Raw genomic sequence first — 18,136 nt, 5'->3', positions numbered from 1 at the left:
ATTGCCTTATAGTATACATACTAGACATGCAAACAAGGCACAGATGTATCTCACACCGTATACTAGACAAATTCTTATCTAGTATATAAACAACATTTCATAAATTACATCTTGTATTAACTGCATAGAAGACTAAAGAAAAAAAGACTGTCGAGGTGAATATTTTTAAGAAGCAACAAATCTTTGATTATTACCAATAAATGCCTATAACTATTACCAGATATACATTTGCATCTGTCAGATGCTTTACACTGAGAAAGACCAGTACTCTAGACTTGGAGCCCCTTGCCTCTCAAGCTATCCAGGTTCTTTTCTTCCTTAGTAGTGTCCTATTTGGGCAGAATGAGTGGCAATCTATTGTCACAAGAGTACCCTATTTGGCAATCTATTATTTTACAACAAAATAACTTATACATAGTGCAAAGAACATAATCACTGTAAAAAACTATATTACAATAATCATACAGTTAAAAGAACTGTTACAAGAATATTAGAGAGCATCTGTGGGTCTTTCCCAACGGAAGAAGCAGGAGTGGTGAAAACACTTCAAGACCACTTGAAATACCAACAAAAGAAGAACAATAACAGCATTTTTGCCTTTCCATACACCAGTCTCAAGAGCCCTAAAATAAATTTCCTTTTCCTTAAATTTAAATTCCACTTAGTTCAGCTTTCTGGTCAGTAAGAGTACCATAAGGCACAATACAAGTATATACTGAATCAGAGAACAAACATGCATCTTTCCATCCTTCAGCTTCCAACATTGTCACTTGAATCCCTTGCAATTTCCAGAAGCAAATAATCAATCAATCTTCATAGCAATAACTCAGTGTTTAAGTGGCTGGTCATTCAAAAACAAAATCTAACGAAATCTAGCCAGACAATTAATTGCCTAGACCAAATAGCCTAGAAGCAAGGTAAGAACCTTTCACTGGATCCATCAAAAATGGGTCCCATAAAAGTAAAATCTGTCAAAATAATCACCCAGCAGGAAATACTTCCTTTCTCTTCTTTAAAAATGGCTTGAATTTTGTTGTTTCAACTCAACTTTTTAAAAAACAAAGCAAATCCCATGTTTAAGTGGATATTATACTTTAAGAAAAGATCAAATCTAAAACTAAATTACCTTTCTAATATAAATATGACAAATCTTACAATTTAAAACAACAGTAACTATTATCTTGATTCTTGATGTCAACAATCAGCAAATGGAAAAGACAAAGAATTAGAAAAAAATTAAGCATTTTGGCTCAAAAGTTAAAGAGTTAATTTCAGTTAAACAAATTCTTGCCTTCAAACGTCTGATATTTTATTTTAGCCAAGCCTAAAATGAGAAAAAAAAAATAAATGCAAATCAAGCACTGCTCGGTTGTGCTAAAATAATTCTATGAAATATTTTGCCTTTCCCTATCCAAAATACCTTTAATTTAAATACTTACTCTGAGCCTGCAGCCATTTCCAAGTATGACGTTTCTGCTGTATCAACCCCCAACGGGATCACTATGCTCATGACGTTCGCCTCTGGTAAATTCGATTACTATGGAGTCCTATGCATTGGTATCCAAAACACTGGGGCATGCCAGCCACAGTGCTCATTGCAAACATCTAAGTGCATCCACAAACCCTGTTTAAAAGAAACGGGAACAAAAAGTCAAGAATCGTCTTCACATTCCTAGCAACAGTCACACTATAACAACAGTAAGTAAAATACATGAAGAAAGCATTCTTTATTAAAATGTCAATATAAACTGGAATTTGTTCAGGAAGTCTCTATTTTGTTTATTTTTCTGGAATTAAGTTATGTGACTTTGATCAAAAGAAAAGTCTGTGAATCATAATCTTCCTCAGGGAATGAATTTAGGATGCCAAGAGAAGGATTACTAACGTAAATTACTTAGAGAAGAACCAACAAATATTACTCATTTTTGAAAGATAAAATGGAATTTCTTATAGCACTAGTATCCAAAACAAGTCTTCTCGATTCAGTGAGTGATCTAACAAGAAACTAACGACTACTGAGTCCTCACCATGGACGAAGCACCATACTACGCTTTTGCACGGATGATCTATTTAAACCTCACAACTCTGAGGTAAGGATCTCCACTTTACCACTGAGGAACACAAAAGCAAGAAAGCTTAAGTAACTTAACCAAGGTTGCTCAGCTTCAGAGATAAAACCAGGATTTGAACCAATTCCACTCTATTGTTTATATATGTATAAAAGGAAAGCTATTTTATTTATAATAAAATCAACCGTTTTACAGTGGTTGTCATTTTCCATACTACATAAATACACGCATATTAAGGGGGTCCTCAAGTGTTTTTTAAAGAAATTTACCATAGTAACAGAAATATATTTAGCTTCAACATCAATTTTTCTAATCTAAATTCACTGTATAACACTTGCTATACGTACTGTGTGTGAAATAGCTACTCAAAATCTTTTCAACAATGACATAGTACAACTCGGAAACAAAACAGAGATATGGCAACAGGAAAAGAACAACAGTCAAAACTGCCCCTACCATGCTATACCTGAAATGCTGAAAAGCAGTGTTTCTTTGAATAGTAATTCTTTTATTTATCTTTAATTTTTACAAGGAAGCTTGAGAATACCTATGTCAGGTTAATTCATGTGTCACAGATGATGCAGGTTGTGAGCTCCTATCTTATGGGGGAAAATACCGAAACAGGGAAATAAGGTGGTAATAGAGCTTTGAATTCTCCAAGAAAACTAGTCTTTACTTTTAAATCATGTTTAAGTGGGGGAGAGCTACTAGATTACAAATTATTATAATAAAAATATACAATGATAGGCAATTGCACTTGGAAGTTGAAACCACAATAAGCATTGGCATCTGTCTCTGACACCCACTAGATGCGGGAGCCAGGTGTTACTCAGCCTCCGGAACCACCAGGTTCCTTGACACTGCATTACGTGAACTGGGCAAGCAGTAAGTGGTAGCCACAGAAGATGAGCTGCTCTTATTTCATCAAGAAAAGTGTAGATAGAAACACTCTCCAGCTCTCATGTAAAGAGAATCTTCCAAGAGTTTTTGAAAATAACTATGGTTCTCTACTTGTGATGTTTTTACAGTTTGCTCCATCAAATTAAAACTGTGCTCTAAAAACAAAGCAGAGTGAGAAAAAGGAAAGCTTGCCCTACCTTCTTTTCTGCACCTGTGACCATATTAGTTACTTCATAAAAGCCATATTTATTTAACCCACACACAGCTACAAAATTATAAAATTTCTAAATAACAAAATGCAAGCAATATACAAAACTATAAGTTTGTTCTATTTAAATGCTACATTATTTTGTATTTCTTTAAAATGCTGAATTTGGACCTAGTAACAGGTAACAACTACAATTTTTTTTAAAAAATGTTCTTCCTTGATGGTAGCATCTAGTTGGTAGAAGTTTCCTTTAGCTCAGATTATCTTTACATTAAACTCATAGGAAATCTTATATGTTAGGTATAGCTTATTAAATATTTAGTTGTGCCTTTTTTTTTTTTACCAGAAGCAGAAACTGGAAAGCAAAAATCAAATTACTATGCATTCTTTTAGGTAACTGACTAATATTTCCAGCCTAAAAGAATCTATTTGAGTATGCATTTAATAGTGTGCCTCTTTTCTACATAAATATACATTTCTCAATAAACACTACATTTGAGCTGTTTTTAAATAGCAGTGAAGAGCTTGCCATAAGCCTATTTCAAACAATGGCTTACATTTGTGTGATTACTGCCTGTCTCTCAAACCCCACACAGCGCCTGTTACAAAGGACTGGTGAACGAATTACAGCACCAGGGATGAAACTGCAGCTCTGGCCTCATTAACCAAATGAGTTGTCAACCTATACAACTAGAAGCTATAAAAACAACTACATGACACCTTTTCCAGAAATGAGTCTCTCTAAAAACACACAAGCTCATCCCCAGGATAAAAACACATCACTTCTGAAACAGAACCACAGACTGAGTTTGATTCAATAGGAAAAAAGATCTCAGTAACTTACTCACAAGAGGTCAGAAGACAAGCAGTCTTATCTACTGAGACCATAAAATGGCAAATATTTCACTATATTCATTAATATTAAGAACTTCATAGCCAGAAAACTCACACTGTTTAAAAATCCAGTTGATATTTAATAAAATCATAAATTCGTAAGGGTCAAATCATTGTCTTTAAGAAGAAAAGAAAGGGAAAGCCAATGGAGTAAGCTGAAAAGATGTGAGCTTATAACACGGGCTTAACTAGAGGAAAAACAATTCAACACAATCCAAACAATTAACACAAAGCTTTCACATCTTATATGGGAATCAAAAAACTGGTTATCCAACTGGCAAGTGAAATACACACAAAATACAATGAGAATAAATGGAAGCCATTAAGAAATAATATAAAATGAAATACCATGAGATGTCTGGTAAATGTGAGGTCCAAGAAAGAATAAATGTCTTCACAAAACCTGCTATCCAGAATAGACCTAGAAACCAAGTGAACATAGGAGTATTGAGCTATTTTTAAATGGCATAAAATTACAGGTACTTCTGCCTAACATGGCACCTAAAACCAAAGGGACTCAAACACAGCAGCTAATTCTTTAAAAAATAAATTTATTCTTCACTTTTTTATACAAATGAATGTAAACACAAGTAAAGGCATCAAACTATCAAATCAAACTGAAAAGAAACTAGGAAAATACGATATTAACAAAAAGATTTAGCAAAGAAAAGGCAATGATACCAAAACAAACAAAACCCAAAAGTGGGAAAAACAAGACGAAATGCAAGGAAAAGCAAATTAAATTAGAAAATAGTCTATCAGAAAAACTGGAAGACTGAGGCTCCTTTTAAGACCACATCAGGGCTGGCCCTGTGGCCGAGTGGTTAAGTTTGCGCACTCTGCTGAAGGCGGCCCAGTGTTTGGTTGGTTCGAATCCTGGGCACAGACATAGCACTGCTCATCAAACCACACTGAGACAGCGTCCCACATGCCACAACTAGAAGGACCCACAACAAATATACAACTATGTACTGGGGGCTTTGGGGACAAAAAAGGAAAAAAAATAAAATGTTTAATTAAAAAAAAAAAAACAGACCACATCAAAAAGTTCAGAAAACAAAAATACCACTGAAAAGATGAATACAATACCCAAAAGGCAGGGAGGAGGAAAATTTTTTTCCAAAATTACAAATAAAAGTGCCCAATCTAACATAATCTCTTTGAGGAAAGGGTCATTTATTATTATCTTTCTGTCCTTTATAAGTACCTTAACACAGATCCATAAATATTTAAAATTAAATCAGTGTTTATATTTTGGACATGTATGACTAAGAATAAGAGGGTTAATTTTTGGCTGAATTACTAATGGAAATGAAATAAAGAAACTTAAAAGAAACTGTAACAGACCACACACCTGAGATTTCCTTATAAATCAGAAATTAAACTGCCTTCACTACTCATTTAAGATTTTTTATTTACAGCAGTTGACTAAGGTAAATAAAAAGAATACTGGTTGATCAAGATCTATTACCAAGTTACTACCTATGAAACTTTGGGCAAGTCATTTCACTATTCTGGGCTTCAACTATAAACGGAAGTCGCTTAGGTTGACGATCTAAGTCACAAGTACATTAACAGATTATTCCTGATAATCAAAACAACAGAATAAATATCAGATTCTAAAAAGCTACCAAAAATAAATCTGACAACAGAATGAATTATATATTTCTCCCATTGGGTTAATATTAGTATCAGACAGCGCTCCATGAGCACTTACCTGACTGATACTCAAATCTCCCCAACTAGAGGTTATAACAATAGTAATAACAAATACTGAGTGCTTACAATGTTTAATCCTCACAATGAGTCTATGGTGTAGGTCCATTTATTATCCTCATTTTACAGATAAGGTAGAGAGGTTAAACTTGTCCAAAGTTCCATAGCTAATGAATAGCAGAATCAGATTTGAACCCTAGCAGTCTGATTCTAGAACTGACACATTCGTTTGCTTGAAATTAAAATTTGCCAGATGATTGGTATAATAAATCACCTAGACTTTACAGTTAAGGGGAAAATACTGACAACTGCCTCTCTCAAAAAGACGAGAAGTTAAATACATACATAAGTGTCTCGCTTCAGAACACCTGGACTGCATTTATCCTGGCACACTAAATGAAAGAACAGTAACAAAACCCAGCTGCTCCTCCCCCAAATCTGATCTACTCAATAAACTTACATCCACTCCACAACAATGCACTGAAACACTACGAAAGGAGAAGCATGGGCTCAAAATCTAAAATCTGTATTTAAAATATTTCGGGGATGGTGCAAAGCACATAATCAAAGGATAAAGATACTCAAATTCTCTATTATTTTCAGGAACAAACCCATGCCTCACTAGTAAATTGAAAACAACCTAGAAGTGAAGGGAACTGTGCTTCAAATTTGAGATTACTAATAGATGCATAAGGATATTCAATTCCTTATACAGAACTATTTATTAAGCAAAGACCACCTATCTAATCATTTAAATTTTAACTTGAGTCTCCCATTTGTTTTCTAGAGACAAAGAATTTTAATAATTCAACTTACACTATAATACTTTTATAGCAAATAAAATCTTTATTTAGAAAAATCTGTCTTCTTGTAGTCAGTTAATTTTGGTGGACCTACTTGAAAAATAGAAACCTATATATAAAATTCAATGTTCAAAAAGCACATTTTCTGGTTATACTAGAGAGTTTCAGAGTTTCACTGTATCATATTTAATATTTACTACAATTCCAACCACTACTACTAAATTCAGTATCAAAGTAGCAATGCTTTAGCTTTCACTCTCTTATTAATAATGGTTACTTATTAGTAACGCTTGCTTATTCTCTTGAAGCCTTAGTTCTTCATCTGTAAATAGGAATAATCATAGAATATATTTCTGAATTGTTTCAAGGACTGTGTGGCACTCAGTTCATTAAATACTTAGGAAAAGTTCTTAAGATATATTGGAGAACAATTCTCAGCTATTATATTTGTAAAAGTCAAGTAAACTATTAAGAATTTCTGATCTATTCCAGAGACCATTCTTGTCAGTAAAGGAAAAAGGATGCTTCTGTATTGTAAATTTGAACTGCAAATTTAGAGAACATGATTTAAGTAGTTTCACTCAAAAAGTCAACAGCCAAACACTTCTTTATTACAAACTCAAAACACAGTTTCAATTATTTCCTTAAACAAAAATCTGTGTACAGACTAATGGTTAAAATAAATAGGTCACCTGAATTCTGAAATCTCAAACTGTCAAAACGAGATTGGTTCTGATGAGATTCAACTCTTTAAAGAATAAACCAGTGGCAACTCTCATGATATTACCCAATGGCACCAAACCACCCCTACACAGCATACAGTCAAGAATGAGGCACTTTCCAAAATCAGTCAGTAATTTTTACAATCCATACTGGCTTACCTTGCAACCCAGCATACCTGATCTTTAGCTCACTAGAGATTTGATATTAGAATGAAAGTAAAGTATCAAGAACAACCTTTTAAAAAAATATTCACAAATGCAGAGTGAACCATAATGCAAACTATACACCAGTTGATAACAAAGTGTCAATGGTGGTTCATCGATGTAACAAATGTGCCATAATGATGAAGAACACTGATGATGGGGAAGGTTGTGTGTAGTGAGTGGGGAGGAGGCATGTGGGAACTTGGTATTTTCTGCTGAATTCTGAGGTAAACCTAAAATTGCTCTAAAAAATAAGGTCCATTAATTAAAAAATACACGTATGAATATGACATAGTGAAATATTTATTTGGCATTATATAATGGGGTACCATTCTTTCTACCAGGGTTTTTCGGAAGCTATTCTAAACATCAATTTTGCAACTAGCTAAAGTGCTAGTACATTCCTCCACCACCACCCCAAAATCCTCCTAAATTAAAATAAGTAATTTCAATACTATCCAACTTTTTAATGTACCACGTTATTATTTTTTAATAGTATTTGCCATCCCCCAAAGTACTGGAGATCATTAAACTATAATGTAAAATCTAGTAAAATGTGGCCTTTTATGAAAGTAGCAATTCAGCGACTAACATCTAGTTAGATTAACATCTCCGGGTATAAATGTACAATTTCTGTTCCTACACACACGAAACTGTTCTTAGAATTTTTGTCTTTGTTCATACCTGAGAATGTACCTGACCAAAAGTGATTTCCTTCGAAAATAGTTATCTATTCCCACTTTTTACTTGCCATATGGCCCATGACTACATACCTTAAAATGTATTACTCCATATATGAATGCAGAAGAAAAAGAATCTTCAAACTTAAGAATAATCATATCTTCCCAAGGTCTTTAAAATACTGCTTTTAGGTACAAAAGTAATGAGCACCATAAAGAATTACACCACATACTTCAATGGGTTCTAAAACTTGCTTCAGTTAAAAAAAAAAAATTATCGACATGAGTAATTTTTAAACTGTGCTCTCAGTAGTCCTAATGGAGTTGGGGATTGAGACAGTAGGAGAAAACAGTGGGGGAAGTTAACAAAAGAAAATGAGAGACAACACATTCTGTAGATTTAAAAGGAAAAATCTGAAGCTGCATGTTCTATGTTGTAGCACGAAATGGGAAAATAACATTAAATGGAACACCAAGTAATACAAAGGAAGGAACTATTGATACATGTAACAACTTGGATGAATCTCAAGGAAATCACTCTGAGTGGGGGAAAAAAAGAATCCCAAAAAGGTCACATACTGTATAATTCCATTTATATAACATTCTTGAATGACAAATTATAGAAACAGAAAACAGATCAGTGTGGTTATAAGAGGGCAACACCAGGGATTCTTACGGCAACTGAACTGTTCTGTATCTTAACTGTGGTGGAGGATATAGGAACCTATGGGACAAAAATGCAGAGAACTAAATAGACACACATGCACACACGAGTACAAGTAAAACTGAGAAATCTGAAAAAAAACGGATGGCTACAAGATTGTATCAGTGTCAATATGCTGGTTGTGATATTGCACTACAATTTTGCAAGATGCTCCCATTAAGGGAAAATGGGCAAAAGATATACAGAATTTCTCTGTATTATTTCTTAGAACTGCATACGAATCTACAATTACCTCAAAATTAAAATTTTAATTTAAAAAAAGGCCTTAAAATTGTGGCCTTCAAACCGTTTTTGAGTATTGATAGAAACCTTCCTACAAATGAAATCTTAGAAATCTAAGTATCCATTTTGATTGAAGGATGAAAAATAGTTTTAATCTCCTATGCTTTTCCCAATGATCGCTAGCGTCAACCTGAAGTGTTATATTAAAGAGGCCAAAGCCAGATAGAATGGGAGAAGGCCACAAGGATTAGTGATGTCTGCTAATGGGCACAGCAGGCATTTCTATCTCATATTTGCTATGTCTGTGGTTAAAAAGGGTGGCAGAGGAACATCCCTGTCTGCATATCCTCCCACCTACTAGTCAAGTTCCATGAAAAGCCTAAGCCTTCCTGGAGAACAGTTTGAAAATCAATGGCTAAAAGAAAATACTGACTGACTCAGCATGTGACATGAAAAACTTATTTCAGTGGTAAACTCTACTTGTCCAAAAGCAGAAAAGAAAAAGTACTCTTCAAAAAGTAGTGTTAAAGTCTGCTGTAATTAAAAAATCAACCAAAAATAACCACAAAAGACCTGCATTTATCTTTTAGTACTCAACCTATATGGACTATCAGGCTGGTTCATTCTTGCTTTTTTAGCCTTCAAATTAAGCATGCCACCAGGTAAGGACATAGTTGGGGGTTTTTTTACTGAGGAAGATTCACCCTGAGCTAACATCCAAGCAAATCTTCCTCTATTTTTCAGTATATGAGCCACTAGCACAACATGGCCGCTAACGGCACAGTGTAGGTCCATGCCTGGGAACCGAACCCAGGTTGCTGAAGCAGAGCACACTGAACTTAACCACTAGGCCACCAGGGCTGGCCCAGGAAGGGCATACTTTTTGACTGAAACAATCAAAATTGGCAATAATTTTATTTTCTCATTCTTTATTCTAGTCTCAGGTAAGACAACGTCCACACTCTCCAGGATTAACTAAGTATTCTTTCTATCACATTTTGAATCGTTTCTTTCAGACTACAGAACTTGAATCCACTCTCCTTTCGCTATCTAAAAAGAACATGCACCAGAGGATATAAACAGACATTTTTCCAAAGAAGATATACAGATGGCCAACAGGAACATGAAAAGATGTTCAAGATTACTAATTATTAAGGAAATGCAAATCAAGACTACAATGAGATATCAACTTACACCTGTCAGAATGGCTATAATTACCAAGACAAAAAATAACAAATATTGGAAAGGTTGTGGAGAAAAAGAGAACCCTCATACACTGCTAGTGGGAATGCAAAATGGAAACAGTAGGGAGACTTCTCAGAAAATTAAAAATAGAAATACCATACAATCCAGCTATCTCACTACTGGGTATTTATCCAAAGAACTTGAAATCAACAATTCAAAGAGACTTATGCACCCTATGTTCATTACAGCATTACTCACAAGAGCCAAGACATGGAAGCAACCCAAGTACCCACCAACTGATAAACGGATAAAGCACATGTGGAGTATATGTGTGTACACACACACACACACACACACACACACACAAATGGAATACTACTCAGCCATAAAAAGACAAAATCATCCCATTTGCAACAACATGGATGGACTTTGAGGGTATTATGTTAAGTGAAATAAGCCAGATGGAGGAAGACAAAAACTGCATGATTTCTCTCATATGTGGAAGATTAAAAAACACATGGACAAAGAGAACAGATGTGTGGTTCCCAGAGGGGAAGAGGGTTGGGTGGGCGAAAGTGGTAAAGGGGCACATATAGATGGTGATGGACAAAAACTAGACTATTGGTGGTGAGCACGATGCAGTCTATACAAAACTGATGAATAATAACATACACCTAAAATTATACAATGTTATAAACCATTATGAACTCAATAAAATAAAAAGTAAAAACAATGTGCATCAAATGTAATTAATAGGATTTAAACAAATGTTTCTGACTCTACTATCTGTATTTCATTAGCCCAGGCCAGGGCTACCAGAATAATTTTCCAAGTGGTTTCTCTCCCTATTCTAACCTGACCTAAACCAGTGGTTTTCAAACACAGATCCACAAGCTGCTACTTTTCACATACCTGGGATTGAGAGGTGAAAACAACATATTCCTAGGCCTAACTCCAGATATTCTGATTTAGTAGGTTTGGGATACAGCCTAGATGCCTTATCAGGAAAAAAAAAAAAAAAGTGCATTTGCTCCAGTTTAGAACAACTATTGAAACACTGAACAGTACATACTTCACAGCTTAGTTTCTTAACTTTACACTCTTCAAAAATGCATAGTATATAGCTCACAGTAATTTCAGTCAAGTTCCTAATCTTGACATTATCAGGTTACCTTGTTCCATACTAATATTCCAATATATTATCCCTTTGTGATATATATTAGAATTCCAATATATAAACATTCCAATATATAAATCCTCTGATTATGGCAGTCTTTTTGCTATTGTTGGCATATTCTTGCTCATTCCCCATCAAATTTTCTAAAATCATTTTCCCTTACTTCTATCTATCCCACCCAATAGAAATCTTATTAAACCTTTAAGGATCATTTAAGTACCAATGCTTCCTTGAAGCCTTCTCAACTTTCCTACAAAACTAGCTTTGACGTCTCTAGTAGGTCAACCTCCTGAGGACTGTTGCCTCATCTGTAAACAAAAATTTGACTAGGTTAACTCAAAAAACTGTTTCAGCTATAAAACCTGTTCCACACTAATCTCTTCCCTTCTTAACCTCCCAAAGAATATATTACTTATAATTTTTAACCCCTGGTTTATATTTTGACACATTTATTTTGAAAGAGCTGTTAGATATACAGCTTCCACAGTTAGATCATCTACTTCACCCTACAGCAAAATCTGAGATATTAATATACTAGCTCTCAAAGCCCAGAATGTGGTGGCTAATATATCACCTAAGTTCTCTTGATTAAACCATACTTTCCGTCTCTCTAACACATTCAGTGCCCTCCTCCCCTTTTAGATGAACATGAACATATCTTAAACACAAAACAAAAAAGCTGCCATTGAAGAATGTTAGTGACTGATTTCCTTCTGGAACCTTTTTTGTTTGTTTTTTTCTAATTGTTTCCCTTTCCTTTATTACTCTAAAATGTAGTCCTCCCTCAAGGTTATTAGTCTCCCTCAATCTTGGATTTAACTTTTCATCCCTGTTTCATTTCCTATTCCCAGCCGTCTATAGGATATTTATCTATTCAAATATCTGTCATCACTGCAAAACTCAAATAAACCTTGCAACTGAATCTTTTCCACAGCTTCTTCCACTCCTTATTGGTACCCCATTCTCCAAGCTTTTGTTTGAGGAAAATTAGCCCTGAGCTAACATCCACTGCGAATCCTCCTCTTTTTGCTGAGGAAGTTCGGCTCTGAGCTAACACCTGTGCCCATCTTCCTCTACTTTATATGTGGGACACCTGCCATGGTATGGCTTGATAAGTGGTGCATAGATCCGTGCCAGGGATCGGAACTGGCAAACCCTGGGCCGCTGAAGCAGAGTGTGCAAACTTAACTGCTACATCACCGGCCGCCCCTCCAAGCTTTTTTTTTTTTTTTTTTTTTTAAAGATTGACACCTGAGCTAACATCTGTTGCTGATCTTTTCTTTTTCTTCTTCTCCCCAAAACCCCCAAGTACAGAGTTGTATATTCTAGTTATAGGTCCTTCTGGCTCTGCTATGTGGGACATCACCTCAGCATGGCCTGAGCAGTGCTCTGTCGGTGCCTGGGATCCAAACCGGCAAAACCCCTGGCCGCCGAGATGGAGGGTGTGAACTTAACCATTTGGCCATGGGGCTGGCCCCCGAGCTCTCTTTTTAATCTTTCTTTTCTCTAGTCTCCTATTAATATTTGGTCACCCAGTCTTCTGCGCCTCCTCAGTGTTTCAGATTCTTTCTTCCTCAGTTTCCCAGACCCCCACCATCACAGTCATCATCTGAATAATTTCCAACAATCAACAATTCTTCCAGCTTGTTACCATCAAGTTCTGAGTACCTTGTCTCCAAACAACGGAATAAATCTTTTGTGTTATTTAAGCATTTTCCCCTCAGATTATGGCAACTATTCTATTATTTCAAAATAGAATAAATTCAAATTCATTCATTTAGCATATGTATTGGGCATATACTATGTTCTGGATACTGCTCTAGGTAGTGGGGAAGGAGCAGTCAACAAAATTAAGTTGCTCTTAAGGCACTTGAAATGAGCTAGGACAATCTCATATGATTAAGGGTATCTTAGAGTAGTTTTCTTAAGTAACTGCCTTTGATTAATGATTTGTGTATTCTCATTACCTTGCCAAGAATCAGTCCTTCATAAGGATCAATAGAAAGCTATGATAATTTTCAAATCACTTGAACTGAAATTCTTGATCAGTCCCTCTAGGCCTCTCATGAAAAATGGGTAAAATATCTACCTTGCAGAGTCGCTGTGTAGAGTAAATAAGATATGTAAATACACTGTAGATAGTCATTGAGGAATGTTAGTGTCTTGCCTCTTAAAATTAAAGGCATGACGTTTATACTATTCAAGCCAATGGTAATTTAATCAATTCCAGTTACAATACCGTTGACCACTGAGCCACTCAATTGGTTAAAGAACAGCAGCTCTATTACTGTAAGTATCTGAAAAGTTATCTTAATATTCCACATACATTTAAAATATTTATAAAAATCTTAAGCCTAAAACAAGAGTACTTTAATTTCTAAGTATTTAACAACCCACAAAATCAAGCAAGAGACTAAAATGAATAAAAAAGAAAAAATACTTTTCATGTTTAAACCGTTTATTTCTATGGCATTTTTCCTAGTCCTTTAATTCTAAGACTTACAGTATTCAAAAATCAACTTCCTCTTCATACATTATATAAACAGAAAAACAAAAACAATAACCTGGGAATGGAAGGGCTAGTGTATTGCAACCAGAGAGCTGATGCTTGGAAAAAAAGTGTGTGTGCATCTTATCCTCAAAAACGACTTACGGAATTAAGAGATCTAGGGCTCTATCAGGAAAAATACTCAGATACACAAGCTTTATTAACTTATCATGTGTCTTCTTTTAGAGTAGGCTACTCTAAAAGCCTGTCTTGAACAAGGCATATAACCACTGAAAAACTTTACAACAAAGGGAAAAGTAAAATGTCAAGAACAAAGTTGTTGGATACAATAAGTGCTATAAGTAACCAGTATATCTTACTATAAGAGAGGCTATACCCACTTTCACTTTTAAATTTCACTGTAAAGACCTTTCTGTAAAGAGATCATATACAAATTAAAAATAATCCATACGTACTGAGCTAATCAGTTACTCTTATAAGTCATCAGAACACGGAGAAGGAAGTTGCTGTGTGAAGTTGTGGACTGAACTAGAAATGCTTTTCCAAAAATCCTTAACGAAATCATTTACTTTAGGAGGTAAGAGACAGAAACTTTAAACTGCCTATAAGTGATACTTTAGCCTATACCAGCAGAATCTCTTTTTAAATCTCCACCATCACTCTAGATTAAATTTAAATGATAAATATCACAGTTTCTCAGATATTCTCAAAGTAATTACATTAAAAGAACTGCGTCTTTTGGCACAATCACACCATTTCCATAAGATCTGCCAGTTTTAACTTGGAATTCAAAAATCAAGCAGTTGTTACATTAATATATAACTAATAGGTTACTACTAACCATACAACAACTAGGTTACAATAGACCAAACAATTACAAGCTAATATACACAAACTGATCCCAGGGATATTAGCCAACACAATCATCAGTTACTTTCCTTAGGAAATATGTGCAAGATCAGCAAGCCAGAAATTCGTACCTACCCTGATGCTTTCACATAGACAGCATTCAACTATTTGCCATGAAATGAATCTACTTTATAGTATTATCAGAGTTAGAAAGGTCCTAAAGAAGAGTACAATTTAAATCTCACAAGATAACAAAGGTTGTTGGATCCTGACACCTCAACATGTCTGACAAATTCCAGAGACATTTGAAATCTGTCATTTTATCTAGGCAGAGTCCTATAAACCCCACTGGACAAACCAGAGTCAGATTCTCAAAGAGCATTTTTAGATTTCCAAGATTCTAAAGAAAAAGGAAAGTTACAGAATATGGTAGGATCCATCCCCTTTAGGATTAAAAAAAGAAACCTGAATTTATATACACAAAATAGGGACTAGAAGTTTGTGAGTTCATCAAAGTCAGTTAACGTGGAGAATTATAAAAAAAAACTATATATAAAAAAATATACCTTAAACACTGTATTTTTCATTTAAACTATCATTCATCAGTATTTTGGTGTCAAGCCAAAATGTTCTCTTTGAATATGGCTTCCCTAATTGGAATTCTGTGCTCTCATTCCTGTATAAACCATATCTATCAGGCATTCTCTACAGGGTTTTGTTTTAGATTATTGCAAGGTAAGAAACCAGCAAAACACTTGTGGAGCAATGTGAATGCAGACTTTCTTCTAGATTTTTATTATTTTTCCCCATAATCTTTTAGTTATCTTACCCATACCTAACTAGACAACAATTTTCTTTAGCAATTAATTTGCCTTTATCAAGTATTCCAAAGCATTTAACTTAGTTTTCATTTAAACAACAATTCTCTCTTTACACCTATTTATCACTGGTTTATGTAAAATCCAATTAAATAATATAAACACAATACAAGTACGGTGGGATTAGCCAATTTGGGAACAAACATATGACTCTCATGGGCATTCAACTCCACTAGTGGAAGCCAAACAGAGAGTTTTACATCATTCAACAAGCAATGGGCATTAGTATTTTTTAAGAAAGAAATATTAATCCTGCAGGTTGGTTAAATGATGGTTAAAGAAATGTCTACAGGACCTACATAAAACACTTCAGGAAAAATGCATAAACTATAAATAGTTGTCACCTCAGCACATGAGAGACGCTAGGGATGGCAGTCAGAGACTCATTTTTTTCTAGAACAACTACAGCAGAAACAGCTATAAAGCTTACTAAGAATTTTACACATATTAGCTCACTGAATTCTCAAAACTACTCTATAAAATAGGCTCTATTATTACCTCCATTTTGCAGGTCAAGAAACTAAGGCACAAAAAGGTAAGCAACTTGCTCAAGGTCACACAGCAGTACAACCTGGTTTGAGGGCAAACCAAAGTAGTTCTAGAGTTTCTACTCTTAAACCCCATGCAATACTGCCTCTAAAGAAGTACTACTTGAGTTCTTTTAATAAGCAAATATTACTTTCATAATCTTAAGAACTGGATGGGGTAAATAAGCATGTCACACAGTATGTCACTCCCCAAAGCAAATTTTCAGTAGCTCTCCCATAAAGTCTATATTCTTTTACCCTGGCATTCAAGGCTCACCACAACCTGATCTCAATTTGTACTGCTATAATTCCAATCCAAGACTCTTCTCCACATCACACATGGGTTCTGGAAACCAACAGATCATCTCGAACTGGGATGTACAGAAGCACTAAACATAGAGAGTCTGTCACATGACACTAGACAAAGCCAGTATTCCCTCATTCAGAGAATCCAAAAATAGTGGCCTAGTTTCTCAAGAGAGTCAGTATGGTTTCTTGGCAAAATATAAAGCACCAAGCATCAAGACCTAAATTTTAATCCTTGAACAACCACTATCTAACTATATGACCTTGGGAAAATGATTTAACTTCCTTGGGACTCAGTCTACTTGTAAAACAAAAGGGCAGAGCTAGAACAGTGTAAAAATCAGTTGAGACTAGTACTAAAATGCAAAGTCAAGACCCCACTAGAGGGGCCGACCCGTAGCCAAGTGGTTAAATTCACACGCTCCACTTCAGTGGACCCAGGGTTTCGCCAATTCAGATCCTGGACACGGACCTAGCACTGCTCATCAAGCCATGCTGAGGTGGCATCCCACATACTAGAAGGATCTATGACTAGAATATCCAACTATGTACTGGGAACTTTGGGGAGAAGAAGAAAAAATAAGATTGGCAACAGATGTTAACTCTAGTATCTTAACTTTAGTCAATAGGGTACTAGTCAAGGTGTCCAAGATGGGGGTTCTAGTACAAAAGAAAATGCTCTAGTTCATCATGGGACTTATTTTTGCACCTTTCACCCTATACTTTTTTAAAACAATAGGGTAAGATTTGGTAGCACTACAAACTGAAGTTTCATTCTTTTAAGACACAGATACTGTTGATTTAAATGAGTTTTAAATCAATGAAGCACCTACAAAATGCTAAGAATCCACTGTAGCATCTCATTAATCCTTACTATTCTGAAACATGATTATCTTAATTTTCTCAAAAGAAAATTCTAAGTTTTTCTCTTTGACAAAGGAGTTGAGGGCCTATAATGTAGAAAAGACAGTCTCTTCAACAAGTGGTGCTGGGAAAACTGGACAGCCACATGTAAAAGAATGAAAATCGACCATTCTTTTTCACCATTCACTAAAAGAAACTCAACATGCATCAAAGACCTAAAGATGAGGCCTGAAACAATAAGTCTTCTAGAAGAGAATATAGGCAGTACACTCTTTGACATCAGCTTCAAAAGAATCTTTTCGGACACCATAACCCCTCAGACGAGGGAAACGATAGAAAGAATAAACAAATGGGACTTCATCAGACTAAAGAGCTTCTTCAAGGCAAGGGAAAACAGGATTGAAACAAAAAAACAGCCCACTAATTGGGAAAAAATATTTACAAATTATTTATCTGACAAAAGGTTAATCTCCATAATATATAAAGAACTCACACAGCTCAACAACAAAAAATCAACAACCTGATCAAAAAACGGGCAGGGGAAACGAACAGACATTTCTCCAAAGAAAATATACGGATGGCCAATAGACACATGAAAAGATGCTCATCATCACTAATCATCAGGGAAATGCAAATCAAAACTGCACTAAGATATCACCTTACACCTGTTAGAATGGCAAAAATATCCAAAACCAAGAG

The 18,136-nt window shown here is 35.1% G+C and overlaps 2 protein-coding genes across 4 annotated transcripts in view; one reads left to right on the top strand and one right to left on the bottom strand.

Moving 5' to 3' along the window:
- Positions 1-18,136, bottom strand: part of KMT2E (lysine methyltransferase 2E (inactive)) — a 95,676-nt gene that overhangs the window by 68,043 nt on the left and 9,497 nt on the right. For 2 of the 3 annotated variants that reach the window (XM_046669650.1, XM_046669652.1), the window contains exon 2: positions 1,440-1,624. In XM_046669650.1, coding sequence (XP_046525606.1) covers positions 1,440-1,510 — 71 coding nt within the window. In that variant the 5' untranslated portion in view covers positions 1,511-1,624. Of the gene's footprint in view, positions 1-1,439; positions 1,625-4,419; positions 4,493-18,136 lie in introns of all 3 variants that reach the window. The other variant, XM_046669651.1, reaches the window with a different exon arrangement.
- LOC124243285 (basic proline-rich protein-like) overlaps positions 2,029-18,136 on the top strand; it is a 55,009-nt gene continuing 38,901 nt past the window's right edge. Inside the window, exon 1 of the mRNA XM_046668912.1 lies at positions 2,029-2,090. Within this exon, the coding sequence (XP_046524868.1) occupies positions 2,029-2,090 (62 nt within the window). The remainder of the gene's footprint in view (positions 2,091-18,136) is intronic.

This window comes from Equus quagga, chromosome 8, assembly GCF_021613505.1.
Source record: "Equus quagga isolate Etosha38 chromosome 8, UCLA_HA_Equagga_1.0, whole genome shotgun sequence".
NCBI lineage: Eukaryota > Metazoa > Chordata > Mammalia > Perissodactyla > Equidae > Equus > Equus quagga.
The sequence above is the reverse complement of the archived record's forward strand: the minus strand, read 5'-3'. Positions and strand labels throughout refer to the sequence as shown.